The 18652-nt window shown below is 34.9% G+C and overlaps 1 protein-coding gene across 1 annotated transcript in view; it reads right to left on the bottom strand.

Annotated features, from left to right (window-relative positions):
* The window catches only part of TARBP1 (TAR (HIV-1) RNA binding protein 1), a 38821-nt gene that overhangs the window by 6824 nt on the left and 13345 nt on the right, over positions 1-18652 (bottom strand). The window contains exons 13-24 of the mRNA XM_010562647.1: positions 15789-15886; positions 13621-13782; positions 11782-11975; positions 10846-11101; positions 10581-10769; positions 7095-7294; positions 6883-6954; positions 5655-5775; positions 4113-4223; positions 3424-3573; positions 1441-1527; positions 341-537 (exon numbers count right to left, since the gene is read on the bottom strand). Of these exons, the coding sequence (XP_010560949.1) occupies positions 341-537; positions 1441-1527; positions 3424-3573; positions 4113-4223; positions 5655-5775; positions 6883-6954; positions 7095-7294; positions 10581-10769; positions 10846-11101; positions 11782-11975; positions 13621-13782; positions 15789-15886 (1837 nt within the window). The remainder of the gene's footprint in view (positions 1-340; positions 538-1440; positions 1528-3423; positions 3574-4112; positions 4224-5654; positions 5776-6882; positions 6955-7094; positions 7295-10580; positions 10770-10845; positions 11102-11781; positions 11976-13620; positions 13783-15788; positions 15887-18652) is intronic.

Here is an 18652-nt window from a genome sequence, read left to right as displayed (position 1 = left end):
TATTTGAGAATTTACTGGTATCAGGAAGTTTGGAAGAATGAATGTTATTGCTTCAAAACCCCCCAGGTAAGAAAATTAAGCACTTCTGACTGTCTATTTTTACCCCACCTCTAAACTATGAGCACTGTTCAAACATGCCTTGAGTTTTTCCTCATGTGCTTTCAGATTGCAATGCTACACTGAATTAACACTTCATTTTCTTTGCTGATAATTAGATTTCCATTTTCAATTTTTGGTTTCTTTTTAAACAGTTAAAAAAATCTATAAACCCCCACAAAAATTATCAAGTGCTATTTTAGAAAATTAGACGCTGCAAATGGCTCAGAAGAACGTTACTAACCCTGTGCCATGCATGTTTTCCACTTGTTGAAGGCTAGATTCAATAACTGGTGTCAGAGCTTCAAATTCTTCCACATGCACCAGTCTGCACATACCCCAAATTTTTTTAAGGGCAACTAACGCATAAAGTCGAACGCTGAAATTATGGTTGAAACACCACTGTAGAACAACTATGAGGGCCTTCTTCAAAGCTGGCTTCTAAAAAAAACAAAGATAAAGAAGTTTCTTTGATTTATGTTAAGTCCTAATGTGCCATTCAGAAGCAGAGAAGTAAGAGTGGCCCAAGGAACAGCGGCTTCCTCAAGAAACAGCCTTTCAGAAAGTCCAAAGCTTTAGCAGTACATATATCTGCAAATACAGGCTTCAGAACACGGTCCTGATTTCCTTCCTTCCTTCTCACTAGGGCACAGACCTACAGCTCCACTTGTGTTTTGAAACTGTATTAATTTGCTTTAAAAATTATTCTGCATACATGGAAACCTCTATATTTACTTCTGATTTTCTAGAACTTAGAAGCTGATCTTGCAAATGTATGCAAACAAACAAAAAAAAAACCCCAAACCAGAAATGCCTGGATTGCTACAGATGTGAAGTAGTTGACCTAATGTAACATCTGACTGTATTTCATCTTCTATTTTAAAGTTCAATAATAAAATTGAGAATTCCAAATAAGAATTCTAAATATAATATGAACTAGGTATCGCCAAAGAACTCCATGTTTGAGTGTTGTTATTCTATAGAAAGGTCACCTACTTCCAGGTTATCTCTGGCCAATTTCATGCAGATTAAACAAGAGCAGCAAGAAAAACAAACCCAGGTGCATCCACATGTTTAGTTAAAACTGGAGTAGCTATTCTAGAAAACCTCACAGGTAATCAGGCCCTGTGTATCCAGAACACCTGCCATTTAGCTATTTTTCTTAAGTCCAATATGTTTCAGAGGTGACAAGACAGGAAGTTAGTATTTTCCATATCAAAGGATACCTTAGTAGGAAGTAGGTATTAAAAAGGTTTTGAAAACAGACTGCAAAAATGGTTTTTATTTCAGAAATCCATTTAAAGTGCAACTGAATAAAGAATGAACACTTTTAGTCAAACTTACCTTCTCCGAGGTATTCTGAAGAATGATGTCAAAGTGTGATAACACTGATAAAAATGTGCAAATGCTTGTTTTAAGCTTTTCTTCATCCTAAAGCAAAAGAGAATTTAACAAGAAATATGCACAAAAGACATTTTTATACCCTAAGTTTCCACAACATGTTCCACAGATGCAGTAGTATCAACACTATTAAAAAAACCTTTGTGTTTCCACAGCAAAACTTGCTAAAATACAAAGTTCATATTATTAAGATTTCATTTTTCCTCATATGTTATTTGCTTTTTACTAACACATGAAGCAGAACGATGCATACAGTAGTGTAAATGAGCTAAAATTCAACTCAAATTCACTGTATTCCCCCCCCCGCCCACCCCAGAAAACCCTAAACCCAATAAAAAACCTCAGGGATTCTTTTCAGTGCTCACGCTTTTCCATGTCATCACAGATGTGGGTACTGGACACAGAAAGAATAGCCTAGCATCAGCCTCACCCACGCTCCGTGCTGGAAGAAATGAGTTTCCAACACTTCTATTTGCCACTCCTGTTTATAGATATACTCCCTATTCATCCATTTTGCCACAGCATTGCACTGGGTCCTCAAGTTCAGCTTATTTTTCAATATGATCCTGAAAATCCTTTTCAGAGTCATTGAAAAGTTTTCCAGGACAGCCTCTAAAAATACAATCTGTATTCCTTTTTCATAAATCTACATGTTTTCTACTTGGTCTGTTTGAATGGGCCCACTGTGATTCAGTACATTTGTTGTCAGCATGAGATTGCTTTGACCCAATGGATTATCATCTACTAAGATGATAGCAATTCCAACTGCCTGAGCTCTTGGAAGGAACTCTGAAATAGGAAAAGGTTACATCCCTTACAGCACTTTTCATCAGTTCAAATAGGCATGACAAGGCATCCTCATGCACTTAAAAAAAAAAAAGTATGAACTGTAAACTGAAAGAGAAATTTTTTCCCCTGCACAGCAAAAAAACCCCCCAACAACCCCCAAAACCACAGCACACATCACTAGCAAGTAAAGATGCCTCAGAGCAGTATTAAAAAAACCTGCCCGGTTTGGGGCAAAAAATAGGTATATATACAGTTTTCCTATTTTTTTTAATTCTTGTCCTACTGCTTGGCTTTTAAAAAAAACTACAGTAGCAACTAGGCTATTTGATAAGCAAGAAAACAGCTACATTTAACTATTACAAGTGGTAAGCTTCAGCAGAGGCACCACTGCAAGTAATGTCTTCCTATACACTGGAAGAGGTTCGAGTACATACTTTTTCTGCTCTGCCCAAATGTACAATGCTAACAAATTCAAGGTTATCAATACAGACAATTACTATTTCTACAGGTCAACTCTTACGGGTCATTACTTAAAGAAGAATCCAAGACATAAAAATGAAATGCTAGTATAAGTCAGTTCTCCTCAGTCAACACTCTCACAACTTTTGGGTACCATAATTCAAACCCTGCCTCCAGGTTTGGAATCACATTATAGAACTCCACTGTGAAAGAAGTCCATATTAAAAGCTGCAAATTGAACATGCGTTATGCGAGTCACGTTCCCACTGACAAACAAGATGCAGAAGACAAAAGCTGGGTGTGGAAACCACAAGTGACTTTGTGGTATCTTCCCAAACTTAGCATCTAGGCCACCCATGTGTTTCTGATGGCTTTTACACTGGCAACTGTGAAGAGTGCTCTGACTCACTGTGCCAGCTCTACTCTGCCCAGATTAGTACTTTATAAAAGGAAATCTCTCAGTTAGAAAAATTCACTTGTCTTCAGCCACATATATATCACAAATTTCTAAATGTCTCTGACTATAGTTCAGACTCACTTCCAAGTTAATTTGATCTGCTCAAAAACCCACTGCTTCTAAATGAAAATTGAAATACACAGAAAATAAGGCATGGGAAGACAAACTATACCCTCTTCATTCAAATTACTCTTCAAGTGAATGCCAAAGTCCTTACTTACATAGCAAAAGCAATCCCAGAGTTTATTAAGGAATTGGGGGTATTTATGTAGACTCAAGATAACAATCCATTCTATGAAGTATTTCACAGATGCCTGATTGTTACCAAATCCAGCCTGAAATACTTTGTCAAGGGTTCCACACAAAAAATTCTGGGAAAACAAAATCAGATAATCATTTAGTATACTAAGACTTATTTCCATGAAGAAAAAAATTCTAAATAAAAAGAACATTCTTCACTTTATCATAATATTAGAAATATTTTTAATACTCACACGAAAACATTTTAGAACCATCTAATTTCTTTATTACACTTTTCAAATATTTTATTATGAAGAAGCATTAGATGAAACTAAAATGTCTCAATTTTCTGAGTGTTCATAAAGCAGCAATGTTTTTACCAAATTAAAAGCTTTAAATCAGATAGTCAGCACAGAGTTTTAGGTAGCTTTAACAGCAACAGTCTCCTGTAATTCACAAATCCAAGAACCAGTTTACAGTGACCTCTAGAAATGTGTCATAAATCTATGACTTCAGACTGAAAGAATGAAACTACACAAAACTTCTACATCAGCCACAGAGATTACATGCCTTTTATGCCCTGCTGTAATTTAACATATGCAGTTTGCATGACACCAAATTATTCTTGAAAGTAGGTATTTATTTAAAAACTCATAGTGAAGAGCAATACCTGGTCAAGCTTTGGAAGAAGAACTAACAGTGTCTGCCATACCCGGTTTTTAATTCTATGCTGTAAAGAGTTTGCATAATAGCGCGTTCTAGATCTGGATACCAGTTTATCCTAAAAGCAAATTAAAAGGTTTATTACATATTCTGCCTTTAAAATTGAATACATGGAAATATACTTCACTATACTGACAAAGCAGCTTCTACTGCACAGCTAGTATCAGCGTTAAATATAAAATATAAATATAAAATATAAAAATAGGAAAAATATATTAATGTCATTTATTTAGAATTAAATTTTGAAGGTTGTCCATGAGAAGTTCGGGAAGTTGAAAAAATAGACAATTCCACTTAATATTCTTACTTAAGAGAACAAAAAACGTTAGGTATTAAGACTCTTCAAACAGCACAAAGTTGAAGAATTTACAGCACCTACTGTGTATGAACAATTAAAGTAGTACTATGTAAAAATGGAGCATGAAGACTCAAGCTGTCATTTAGTTACATAAGAACTAAAGATCCTAAGTGAAGAGATGAGTATATAAAACATTTCTGCTTTAGTGTCTACATTTAAAAAATGGGTTTAGTCATGCTGTCAATTAAATCAGCTTGTAACTACAGCTCTAGTTTTGAGACAGAAATTGATATTCTGCAACAACATGTTTTATGTGAAAAAAGTTAGATGAGATAAATGGAACTTTAAAAAGATTTGAAATTCATATTCTTACATAGCTTAAATTCCTTCCCTACATACTCTACTTTGGCCTTAAAAATATATGACACCCAAAATTATTTCCTTAACTTTTTAAAAAGAAAATTACTTGGTGATCCAAGTCCTACATTAAAATTAACATGCAAATACGCTTTATTTTTACCTGTTTAAGCTTCATATTTAAGCAAGTAAGGAAATCACTTTTAAAGATTGCTTTTCCCACTTGATCAATCTTACAACACAAATATTATCCATTTTTCTCCAGTAGTTAATTCACAGGAATGAAGGACCACCCATTTCTTGTTCTTCAGACAAAAGCAGAATTCTATAGTACCAGAATGCATGGGTGATGTTCTACTAGCAGCTGTAGTAATTTACCACTGACTTTACTGCCAATGCATAAGCAGCTAAGTTATAAATGAAAATCAGACCCCAACCTTCTCCATTAATTCTATTTATAAAGGTCTCATTAGGAGACAATAGTGCTCTCAATTTAAAAGGTAGTCTGCAATTGTTAAAGTGAAATGCGGTGCTTCAAAATGCAGCCTGAAGGAAGATTCTTAATGGAACAATGGTTACAATTTGGATAATGTTCCATGAAGTCAGAAAATCCACTAAAAAGAAAGAAATAAACCCAAAAAATCATTTTTACTACTTTGGTTTGGCTGAATTAACTTCTGTCTCAACAAAAAAAAAGTGTATAAAAGAGTATTACTGGGCAAATCTAGACAGGCTAAACAAACAACTGTAAATACATCCTGTCAAATGTAAATACTTTGCATTTTAATAATTGTACTAACATTACATTTATATACCAAGAAAAATGAAGTTTACTTTATCAAGTAGTTTGATGAAAATGTCTTCCATAAACGTCTTATGCAAGATATTCGATCCATCCAACAAGCACAGAAATTTAACAGCACAAACCCGAACATAGTGGTCATCTCGATTTGTACTGCAAAATATTAATTTAAAAAAAAAAAATCAAACCCTACTCATTCAGACATAAAGATAATTCCTAAACTATAAAAAAGCACCAAACATCATCTTGAACATACAGCCATCAAGTTGTCTGTAGTGAAACAATATGCAAATAGCCAGAACCAGAATTTTAAAGTCTGTTCATTGCTGGTGAAGAAAAATAGTGAGTTCCAGATAACCCGCCCCTGCTTCTATCTACAGGTGTTCAATAGCATCTCAGTGTTTAAAATAATTTTCTACAGAAATAGCTGTATCATAAAAAGTTTTTGAAGTTCTGTGCCTGCAAACCGTAATCTTAAAAGAACTAATTTATGCTTACAGTTTTGGTCAAATATTATAGTCCAAAACAACACTCGATTCCTATTAGTTATTCAGGGACAGCTGGAATAATTAATGCCAAAAGTAGAATTAATGACATTATAGGTAACAAAGCATCACACAGCTGCAGACTGTCACAACCAGACATTTGGCAACCAAGAAGCTCTTTGGAGAAAATACAGGAGTAGTGAACTTTCTCCCCAAAACACTATGTTAGAATGGTTTCTCTGACTTTTGCTGAGTAAAGGTGGGGGTGAAGCTACAAAAAGGTTCAATAATCCAGTAGCCTGGAGGCAGCCTATTGCCAGTATGCAATCTAAAAAGGCCTACAACCAATGTTAAAAAGCCAAGCTCCAAATCCAGCTGCATTAAAGCCTGAGTTTCTTAACTGTCTTTCCTACAATGATAAGGTACATATCAGCTCTGCATCCTAAAAAGTATTGTTTTTATGAGGTGAAACAATGAGGAAGTAGTTATTTCAGTCCCACTCAGGTTAATAAGTGGGATATATTTTCCTGAAAATACTTAGCATTTTTCTACATTTTGTATTTGAATTATGAATATAATATGATGTATATACCTTTTAACAATATTTTAAAAGGTTATGAATATACTCCTTATGGATCCCTTCCAACTCAAGATATCCTATGAGTCTATGATAAGAAGCTGACTTCAAAATCAGCATCTTTCCTATTGTAGCATCAATCATAATGAAGACAAAATTCACATCAAATATTCTAAGATGTATCCTCAAAATCATTACCTTTCTGTAACAACATTTGCTGCACATTTTTCTCCAAGATTTTCTATGAAGGCATGCACATCCTGAATAAGTCTTCACAGATGAAAAGACAAAGCAACAAAATTAGCAGAATAGCATACAAAAACTGTTTTCAATAGTTATCTCAAAGTTTGAAAGAAAACAAAGAGCACAAAATTGTAACAAATAATGAAGATTTTTTTTTTTTTTAATACCTTTGATCTCTCCTAAATACAGTTCCAAAGACACAAGCCTCAGTGATAAGTTCACAGTAATTTCCAGCATTTAAGAATGCATTTGCCAAGGCACTTCTCTCATCAATAGTGGGAAATATCCAAGATCGACAACAATGACTAAGGACTACATTGAAGACTCCAGTCTTTGTAGCGGACATATCTATGAGCTTGAAAATTATCTGAAAAGAAGAAGAAATAGAAGATTCAAAATCTCATTTTCAGAAGTGCTAGAATTATTAGAATAATACTGCAGTGATATCTACTTTAGCAGGTCTGATCTTCTTCTGCATCCTATCCTTGCTCAGGTTAATGCTGTCTGCAATCTATTTACAATTCCCTGCTTCTAAGGGCAGGTGAATGGGCAACAACTGGCCCAGTACATGCTTATGTTAACAAAAAATAGAACTGATCTCTGCTTAAACAGATGTAAAACCAGATGCTTTACACAAGTCTCCTGATAACTGCAACAAATGCATCTGGACTTACTTCATGAGTACAAACTTGGTGTTTTTAATCAATTCTTACCAATTTAGGAAAAAAATTAAACACAAAACAACATTTCTTCCATAGGTAGCCATTTCACTAATTCTCCTCTTTAATGAGGATTACATTCATGTTGAAGTTAAAGTTTATATTTGAGTTAAAGTAGAAAAATGCCTTTGTGCCATTTACTTTTTGTTTTTGAGGAGGGCATATTTAAGGTATATGAAACTGCTATCTAGAATTTCTCCAAAAAGGAGAAAAATAAAACAAAACAAGAAAAATGGCCCCCAAATTTTCCTTTCCTACTCCCTTCATTAGGCTAAGTGCAAGAGTGAACTTCAGTTAAAGTGAATTTTTTCTAAGAAATTGCAAGCATTTGGGAGAGGACAGGGAGATTCAGAATGAATGGGTGGGGTTTTTATAAATTTCTTTTTAGACATCAGTTAGAGCTGTCCATGAGAATGATTTTCCAGAAGTTGTGACAGCTCTTACAAGACAAAGCTTCTTCTCTTCCCCGCTCCAAAATGATACTTTTGATAATGTAACAATTCTTTGACAGTAACTCCATTTTTATAGAGAAAGTTGTTCTGAATTGCTAAGGATTAAAGCACCAAGAAGCTCATTAAGAACTTAAACTGAAAATACTGGAATGCACTCTGACGAAATACTTTCTGGAAAAAAAAAAAAACCACCACCCTAGAAACATTTGGTCTTTTTACAAAGAATTCAAGCTTTTCATTTAGTGCAAAACCATGCATTATAATTTTCCTAATAATTCCAAAATTGAACTGTTGTGTTTCACCTGGAGGGAAGCAGTATGACATTTACTACGTGTTTCTCAATCCTGGAATGCTTTTCAATTGTTTCATTAACATAGTAAAAGTCCACCACACACAAAAGAAATTTAAGAAATTTAAGTTCTAGCACAATTAACATTTGAATAATCACAAAGGAAAAGGAAAAGTGCAGCAGAAGAAATGAAACCTAAGAACACAGTGCTCTGGGCACCTTTGCGGAAGCCCTTCTGGATTTTACCATAGCAATATTCCCTTTCTTGGCTCAAAAATACCCCTTCGTTCCACCCCTTCTAACTATTATTAAAAAAGACAGAGTGCACTGTGGTAGACAAAATTAAAATTATGCTTCTGTGACAAATCAGTATCAGGCAGTTCCATTTTTTCTTTCTCTTTAGATTAAACTGCACAGCCATTGCGCAAGGGATCAATGGCAAGAAAGACTGCCGAGGAGTGGGGTAAGAATATACTTAAGTAGGCACTTGCTTGGGAACTTTATCTTCATTTTCTTAGGAAGGGGTAGAAGGTGGCTCAACCAGATGCCCTTTGTTGAGTATAGGAGACCTTCATTAGCTCCTTGATGCCTGCTGTCATGGTATGGCCCACTGCAGATGATGGGATAGCTGTCACACAGACTCAAGACTCTCAACATTGGCAAAATACACCTCACGTAATGCTTGAAATACTAACGCTGAAGTTAAGACAGTAATTCTAAGAATTTAAACAAATTTTAAGATCAAAGAAAAATGAAAAACTAACTACAGCTCATCAGTTACTACAACACTGAGTATACAATTATCCATTACAGATATTCATTAAAAGAAAAAAATTAACCAATTCCTAGAACTGAAGAGGTATTTTACCATCTTTGCATATGTATCTTATTTTGGTTTGGGTCCACATGAAGACTACAAATGTGAAGTGTCATCTGCTGTTTAAAATAGATGACAGTAACATTCATTTGAAGCAAGTTTTCAAAGAGAACAAAGAAAATAAACGGGACTATTTTAAGATATTTAAGGCTAATATGGAGATATCACAGCAATTTTAAATAGCTAGGAAGTGTCTATTTTTCTGTATTTTATTAAAAATCATTTTGGAGTGTCTGGGCTGAAAATAAAGCTGAGACATTTGCTATTATTTACAGTTACAAGTGTGACACGCAGGACAGACCTACTTATGGTGACTTCAAAGCGAAACTGCAACCCTTGCTACTATGATTTCTGTGCTAAGTGCAAAGCAGTGCACGAGATCGTAAGTCTAAGCATAGTCTAAGAAAACGTATATACCGGTAACTAATATATAATGTATTACTGCTCTGGTAAAAGTCTTGCAGTCATTGTGGACTGTTCTGCACAAATATTTAATTGATGCTCAGAGGGGGAAAAAAGGCAAAAAAAACCCAAGAAAGGTTATTTGGAAAAGAAACAGTAAACAACTTTCCAGTGTACAAAGCCAAGATGAACCAACACCCCAGTACTGAATACAGCTTTAGTGACTTAAAGTTAAAAAATAACACCATGACATATGCAAGAACTTTTGGAGTACAGGAAGCTGCATACATCTTGCAAAAAAAAAAAAGAATAAATTTTTTTTTTTTCTCTTCTTAACTATGGAGGCAGCTCTACCACGCAGTATTAAATTGAACTCTAAGGTGACTATGATTTTTGTTTTCTACACCTGGACCCCCAGAGAAAAAAAAAGCCTTTAAAGAAGCAGTTAAAGTTGGCTTATTCAATAGCATCTACAAAAGTTTTGAATGGTTCTAACTTTTCATTTATGAAAGTATTTTCATAAAGACTAAACTATTAGAAAAAGGCATAATTTTTCCACAATGTTGCTAGTTTCTGACAGTTCAGGTGGCAAATTCTGAACAGAACGTTCAAGAGGAAGTGCATAATGTAAAAATAAAATAAAAGACCAAAAAACCTGTTTTACTGAATACAGAAGATACTAAACAGTCTAAAAATCAAAGAAATAGTATTTTTCATTTTCTATGTTACAAGAACAAACAATATATTTGTTTTTCCTGAATCTAATTCTCAGATTTTTTGTCTTAACACTTTCAAACTAGTACGTTTTTGGAAGTGAAAAATTCAAAACAATACCTGAAGGGAAAATAAAAATGTGTTTTTAGATCCAGATAAAATTTGTGTTCACTTCCCAAAGAAGAATTCTTAAAACTGACCTCTTTTATTTTGGCATATGCTTGACCCTTTGCACTTGCAGCAACAGCTAGAACCTCAGTATCAAAGATGAACCGAACAAAAGCTTTTAGATTGGACCAAAATATTAGCTGTGTGTTGCTCAAGGATGAGATAATTTTCCAAGCCAAATCAAATGCTTCTATGCAGAGAGACTCCGATGAGTCCAGAAGCTGAAAAGAGAAGAACGAAGTGTTACATTTGACAAAAAACACCCCCAAAACTATTAATATCTCACAGTTGTTTTACCTTAGGAACAAGGACTTTCATGCAGTCGAACACAGGTAAGACTTGGTCTGAAGGAAGAATAGTTAGGGCTTCTAATGCAGACTGTAGAAATTTTCTTGACCTTTCATCTGTAGATAATGACATTTCTGAAGTTTCTTCATACTCTTGAGCCAGTGTTGGAAATGAATTTAAAATGAAACGAAGGCAAATCCACTGGTCACGAACATAGCGTGCAACAATTTTCCCCCATCCTTGAGATGTTGTTTCTTCGCATAAGCTGCAAGAAGAGCATTATTGTTAAATATGTATTATATTATTTTATCCTGTATATTCTTGCTCCACCAGGAACAGCTTAACTGTGCAAACTCACTGTACTTCAAGACACTAAAATTTACACAGGTTCAAGGGGAGACTGGACAAGTTCATGGAAGAGAAATCTACAAAAAGTTTTTTAATCAGAGAAAAATCAGTTCTGGGCTCAAGCAGTCTCATTAGTCATAAACATCGGGGAGAGTTCAGTGGAAACATCACTATATGCTGGCTGTCTTTTTTTGTTACCCAAGTATTTGGTTTTTGGCCCTCAGGCTTGCTCTGGGCTTCCCTTCCCCAACAGTAGAAAATTTCCATTTAAACTCGCTTGCATACATGCTATGACTTTGTGCAGTGTATATATATTTAAGCTGGCATGAGGATAAGCAATGTTCAAAGCTAGCTCTGGTTTCATAGCACTAGACAACTGAGCAAAAGAACCTTCCGTCTGATCAATTATGGCTGCTTTAATGTTCTATAACCTGAATGTTAAGACAAAAGAGCAACTGAACGAATAGTTTGTGTTCAGAATTCATTTTTGTCTTGGCAAAAAGTTATCAAAGAACAGGAAAAGCCAGCATCTTAATCACTGCTCCATGCTAATCAAATTTATTCTGGAGAATTACTGAAGCTATAGCACGGACATACCTACTTTTTTCTTCAATATACGATGGCTTCTTTAATACTTCATTGAATTGAAAAAAGGAAATAAATCTCTTCAGAGCATCCACAGAAGGCAGAGATTCAAGGTGCACTTCAGGTTTCCGATGCATTATCTCACAAACTGCTCTAAGTGAAGCCATGCTAGCTACTTTTTTTATTTGTTCTTTAAGCTTCGGCTCCTAATTAAAATCAAATCATACATGAACAAACATGCACTGATTTCTTCTAACATGCTACAAATAACCTACTGATACATTTCATAATCCTCCTACTTGTATCACCTCAGACATCATAAGGTAGCAACTCTGCATCCTTCTACTTCCTTATTTTCTTATCCTACACATAAGACACCTTTCCTTTGCTGGGTCAGTGCAATCAATCACAAATTGCAAGCATTGGAAAAAAGTATAAATCTTGCAAATTACAGTCACTTATTCATTAAGTGCAGGCACCTAGCACAACTATGATGGAACACTTCTATCTTGCCAGGTAGCAGTTTATATATACTGCTGGATAGCAATTAGAAAAAAGATGCGGGTCCACGTAGTCAGAAACCCAATGCAACAAAACAGCTGAAATTCAGAACACCACATACTAACTGTTCCAAGAGGCTAAAAGATCACACCACCTACTACGATTATTTTGTGTGATAAATGCATATATTCAAAGAGGCATGAAATAAAAAGTCTCAATTAAAAAAAAAAAAAAAGGTCAATAAGCATATAGTTCCCTAATAGTATTAAAAGCTCAATGTTATGTAAGTATCTTCAAGTTACTTTCAGCTGTATAGAGCATGGAAAAGATTATTCTCATCTGTAATTACTCAGCGTTTTCTTTTTCCTTCTTAAACTGAAGATGTATGACATGTGCAACTGAAGAAATCATCATGACAATATAATTCCACTGAATTCAAAATAAGTTGGTAGAGGCCCCCAGTGAACATGAAGTTTGAACCAGAAAATGTTTACTTTGAAACTACTGGAATAACTATGCAATTCACATAACCAAAGGAAAAAAGTCTTGCTCTTTGTTTCCTTAGAAAAGTAAACCTAGCAAATCAAATACCTAAGATCTTCTAATGTCTTACTAACTGTTCTTGATCAATAATTCAACCCAGAAGATACCAAAGATTATTCTGCCCAACAAATCTTAATTTAAATCTCCTGCTTTTACAGAAGTTATTAATGTTTCTTTACATTTTGAAAATGTATCTATTTCAGATATACTGGCCTAATACATACAGCTATGGCACAATAAAGATAACTATACAAAAAAGCCAAAGCAATGCTGGGTTCTGGAACTTCTGTTTCTGTTGCAGCTTGGAAATTCAACGCATCACTAATACAAAAGGCATTTTCATTTAACAGTAACTTCCTCTGTAAGATTAGTTCATATTTGAGGAAAAAAGCTTTTGAGTACACATAGTCCATTATTGCAACTGAAGTTTTACTTTAGCTATATAGACCTCTTAAAAAAATGTAATATAAGAAAACAAAAGTAGTAAAAATCTTAGCTACAAATATTTTATATTAACATTACACTGTCAACTAAAGACACGTATTTGTTAGGGAATATATATACATATTCACACAAACTTTTTGTTATTTTATACTATATTATATATAGTATATTTATATTAATAAGTATAATGAAATGTATTTGTAATAACTATTTGTACATTTATTTACAGTATGTTTATGTAATTATTTATCTATAATCTAAATATTATAGAAGCATTACAAATAAAATATATTTTAATTAATATTTACTATTTACTGGTTTATTTTATATTAGTATTTACTGTTGTAAATAATGTTAAATTACCTCTTCACTATTTCTCTCCTGAAGATCACGAATAGACGCATTTGTCAGGGACAAAATGAAATTCTTGATCGATGGTACTTTCTTCCAGCTGACTTGCAAGCACAAGTTCACTATCTCTGGAATTAAATCTAAGTATAGATCACAACGATCCAGATCGCCAACCTAAAAATGAGGGAACAAAGGTAAACTAAAGCATTAAGAGGAGGAAACTAAAAAGAAAGAAAACCAATAGTAACAATCACAGCACAAGGAAAACAACAGTAGTCACTGCAGTTGAACAACCTTTTCTTTAATTTGGGTTTTCTTTGTTTGCTTGTTTTGGGTTGTTTTTTTTAATTGTTTTAAAAATCTTTTCAACTGTCAGTTTTAGGGCTCTGGAGTACGCCTTAGAAGAGACAGTGTGAAATTCTGAAAGAAATCTCCACTTCTTTTAATTGGTAAGTTCACGTACCTTCCTTTCCTGGGCCCAAAGGAATGCCATGTAAAAACACCTGAGCTAGCCTGAGTATCAGAAGCAGTGTTCAAAGCCAAGTCAGATATCAGATCACAGCACAGCACTGCACCCTGTACATACACAACGGTGCACCCTGTGCTTCTTCCCCAGCGACATTTTATCTCAGTTGTATCTTGCTTGTTTTATGGCTTTTTACTCTTGCATTTGCAACTTTTCTTCACATATCATAAAAACCACCTCCATATAAAGCTGTGCACTCAAGGAACCACAGGATGAAAGAACTTTTCCTCCTTCAGTTTTGAAAGAAAATACACCTTTGAATTTTTACTGACTTTCAGACCCTGTTCTCCTGATTCATCTCTAACTTTTGCTTTGACGCAGGACCGCTTTTCACATTGATGTTCCATCACACTCACGTTTTGGTGACTGTCCACTATCAGATTTATTTTCTTTCTTTGCATTTCCCCTTCAATTGAGCTCCATGCTCCTCTCCAAGTTTCCACCCTTACAGAAGCACATGCTTTTCTCTCCCCTCCAACTTACAGACTTTTTTCATTCTCCCAAACACAAGAAGCAAATTTGACTTCTGTTCATTATCATTTCTGCATGCCGTCCATAAAACTTTCTCCATGAAGCCTGAACAGGTTTTCTTTTCTAAACTCACTCTTCATCAAGTAATTCTAAAAATGCCACTTCATGTTTTGTTCATCTCCTCATCACGGTCACGCCTTCCTTTCCAATCTTTCTAGTCTTCTCCATTCTTCTGAATAGTCTATCCAAATGTAGTCTACTAAATTAACAATCCTTAAACTGATGTCTTCTTTTTAAATGTCTGTTTTGGTTTTCTGCCTTTTATGAAACAAAATTAAAGGTGACACAATTAAAGGTCACAACTGAAAGAATTGTGAAGATCTTACAACTTCGCACTTTGTCTTACTCCATATCCTTCTCTTGAAATCCCTCATCTATTTGCTTTCAAAGTTCCTACTTCAGATTTCACTGAGCTTTTGAGAACTAGCCTCCTTTTTAACGTCCACCAATCAGTCTTTCTCGAATCTGTTTTCTTCCAAGAACACCACCATTCTCAACAATATCACACACTAATTCCTCTTTCTCCATCTGGAAATTTCTGTAATGTTTTGCTTTATATGTCTTGAGTCTTTTTATTTATATATGACTTGAAAGCTCTTTAGAGAAGGAAACATGTCCCTCTTCCTCTCTCTCCAAAAGGCACTGCAGTTCTTCGATACAGTCAACAGGGTATTTTTAAAGTCGTCAAACTCCTCTACCATCAAGTCATTTTGCTTAAAAAGTCATAGGTTTCTTTGGGGTATAAACTTACTGGCCACAGCAACATGCAAACAGTGGAAGCAGTCAATAAAGATGTTGGCCAAGCTGAGTACTAAAAGTCTCCAAACTCCAAGTATCTTATGTCCACAACTGTACTAGTAGATACGTTACAGTATAATACGATACTCCCACACAATTTCTTTAGATTTGCGAAAAAACAAGCAATATGGACTACAGACACTAAACACTACTTTTCAAGACAGCTTTTTTTTTCCCTGTATTCTTACAGTGCCCATTCAGAAAAAGTTAACAGAAGTGTTTCTATGCAAATTGACTTTCTAGGTATTTAAGGATTTGATATGAAAATTAGGTAAATCAAATTAATGAGCAAAACCACACCGAGGTATGTCTCATAATTACTTACAGTGCTTAACTCATTTGTAGTAAGCCGTCGGAGAACAAATTCAAGAATACTCTCCACAGGCATCATGAGAGATTTCCAGATAAAAAACAATACCCCATCTGTGTGAAGAGGAAAAAAAAAAAAGTATTAACATACAGAAATACAATTTCCTTAAGAAATTTATTATATCATGATGATTCAATTAAGTTACAAAGTTATACAGTAATAAGTATTCAAATACCTAAGAATACCTTAAAACAGCTCTGTACCCTTTAGCAGTGTAAGCCATAGGGCTGAAAAAATCAAACTAGATGATATTCTTTCCTGAGATTTATCATGAATTAAGTGAACTAAAACCCACACAAGACCAGAATACCAAAGCATAATTTTCCAACTTTTAATGCACACTTTCATCCTATTCCCAACCCTCTGCACAAACAGCTTATTGTTGAATTTGCTCTTTCACAAAGAACAAAAGTTTCCATATCCAGCAATTAATTGTATGTGAGAAAAATGCAGTTATCCATTTTTAATATGTACAGAAGTGAAAACTGTTTTTTAGTTGAGGGGTTTTTATGCTGTTTAGAAATAATTCAGATTTGGATATAGAGTAATCTGACAAGATTTCACTCAAGTAGCTTCCTGGCTTAGCACTGTAAATGAAAATACAAGGTTATAACACAAAATGTAATACTTTCTCTAAGAAAACGCTAGGATACAAAGTATACCGCATGTGCAAAGCATTTCAAAAGAAAAGACACAAGTTTATTACACAAGGGAGGGAGGTCAGTCTGCTAAAATGTATTTAACAACAAAACCACTTCAATCTGTGCTTCAAGGGTAAGGGCTAGCTGAAAGCCAAAGTAGTAATGTATCAATATGAAAATGGAGTTAAAATACTCTGCACGACCTTCTTGTTCTAAAAATATCAGTCATTAGTTTCAATATTCAGGACAGTTACCCAGAGGTTGTATCTGCTGTTTTTTTCTGGAGTTGACCCTGAGTTATGCTTCATGTGCCAAAGTTACTATGAAACACAAGACCTTCAAAAGGCGGAAATATGAAGGGACATATTTCCAGAAGTTCCAAATGTATACTGTACTTACTTTCAATGTTATCTATTAAAATGGCTCACTGGACTGCATTTCTAATGCTTAATTTGTTTAGAACAGTTTAACTATGTCAGATTATTATCACATTTCATCATAAGTCTCAAATCACTAAAACATTTTCTGCAATTAAAATTCAGAAATTCTTCACATAAACATGTTGGACATAAAACCCAATTCACTACCAGTGGCTCTGTAACAATATTAAAAAAAATTAGCAAGAACTTACTGTTTAAAATAGTGAAGTCTAACAACAGTACAGACAGCAAAACCTGAAGAAACATGCTGCTGACTTCAGCATGCATGTCAGACATGTCTATCCCCATTAAAGTATTCTTAAATAAAACACTTCCCAGTTGTTACTATTTTTGTTTTACAAGCTTAAATTCCTTTCTTCTTCCCTCCCATTTCATAATTTTCCATTTGACAGACAGGACTTTTCACCTCCTGTTCTATCAACACAGAAACAAAATTTCTGTATTTTACAGCATTACTCTTCCCGTCCCTCAGCACAGTCAATCCACAGCTGTGGAAACAAGATTTATTACTTCGCTCTCCTGTGCAGGAGGAAGAAGCACAAAAACATTGTAGGAAATAATATAAGTAAAGTAATCCTTGTTTAACTTAACACAAAAAGACGTAATATTACAAGTCCAATTCTGAAAGCCTCTTGAAAGACTTCATGGACAACAAGCTGTACTGGAGTACCTATGGGGGCATTCACAGGGGTGCAGACACCGCGATGCTCAGCCTTGCCATACCTTAAGAACTCTGTTAGCAGAACTTAGCATGCTAAGTCTGGCAATCAAAGTTCCCAAAGCTGGACCAATCCATTACATCTACATTAGCAAACACATAAGCAAATAAGGCACACGAGGAAATTATTTACAGAGTTCAAGTCTTGATACTAAAAACCTAACATGCACTCATGTGCTTTGTAAGGTTCTGCTTCAGGCTTGTTCTAGCCTCGTGCTGTAGACTGAATGCACGCTGACAGTTGGGGCACATCTTCCAGTTTAGTTTCATTTGAAGGAATCCACTTCAGCAGTCAAGAGACCATCCCACAATAGGAACTGCAACAGCCTGCATAATTAGCACTCATTATTTCAGGCAAACAGCTACAATTCAAGAGGGGGTGAATGTATAAAGCTTACCCTCATTTTAAAAAGTGCATTTACTTCAGGGCTGCATTTAGACATCTTTTTGAAACCTGGATGCAGAATCTGAAATATCCCCCCCCCCCCCGCCACGTAAGAGCCTAGATTTGTGGCCCCCACCCCCAAACTACTCTTGCATTCCATGTTATAAAAACACTGAAAAAAAAAATCCTACAATAACCTGGGGAAGCAGAAACCAAATGCCAAGATCCTTCTTGTTCCAGTTTGGCATCCTAAGTCATGAAAATAATACTGGAATTTTTAATTTGCTCTCAGGAAAAAAATATGAGTCTGTTCTGGTTACAAACTGACCAAGTTCTCACAAAAGGAGTAGTAAGGACTCATAGCTTTTGTTCAGGCTCTTCTGAAAGGCCTACAAAGTAAAGTGCTCAAGCTGTGGGGGGCCAAAACTCCCAGACAGTCAGATCAGCAGGCCTGTGCTTAACTGGGCATCTCTTAACCTCCTTGCTTCTAACCAAGGTCAAAATAAGGCAAGTCAGTTAAGCATGCCTACTGAAATCAAGCCTAATACTGTGAAATAACAAGAGACATCCTGTCTTTTGCAGTCTAAACAGCGTTAGTTGAGACAAAATTACCTAGCAGTCAACTCAGAAAACAG

The sequence above is a fragment of the Haliaeetus leucocephalus genome, unplaced genomic scaffold (genome assembly GCF_000737465.1).
Source record: "Haliaeetus leucocephalus isolate CR32 unplaced genomic scaffold, Haliaeetus_leucocephalus-4.0 Scaffold162, whole genome shotgun sequence".
Lineage (NCBI taxonomy): Eukaryota > Metazoa > Chordata > Aves > Accipitriformes > Accipitridae > Haliaeetus > Haliaeetus leucocephalus.
This window is presented reverse-complemented; position numbering and strand designations above follow the sequence as displayed.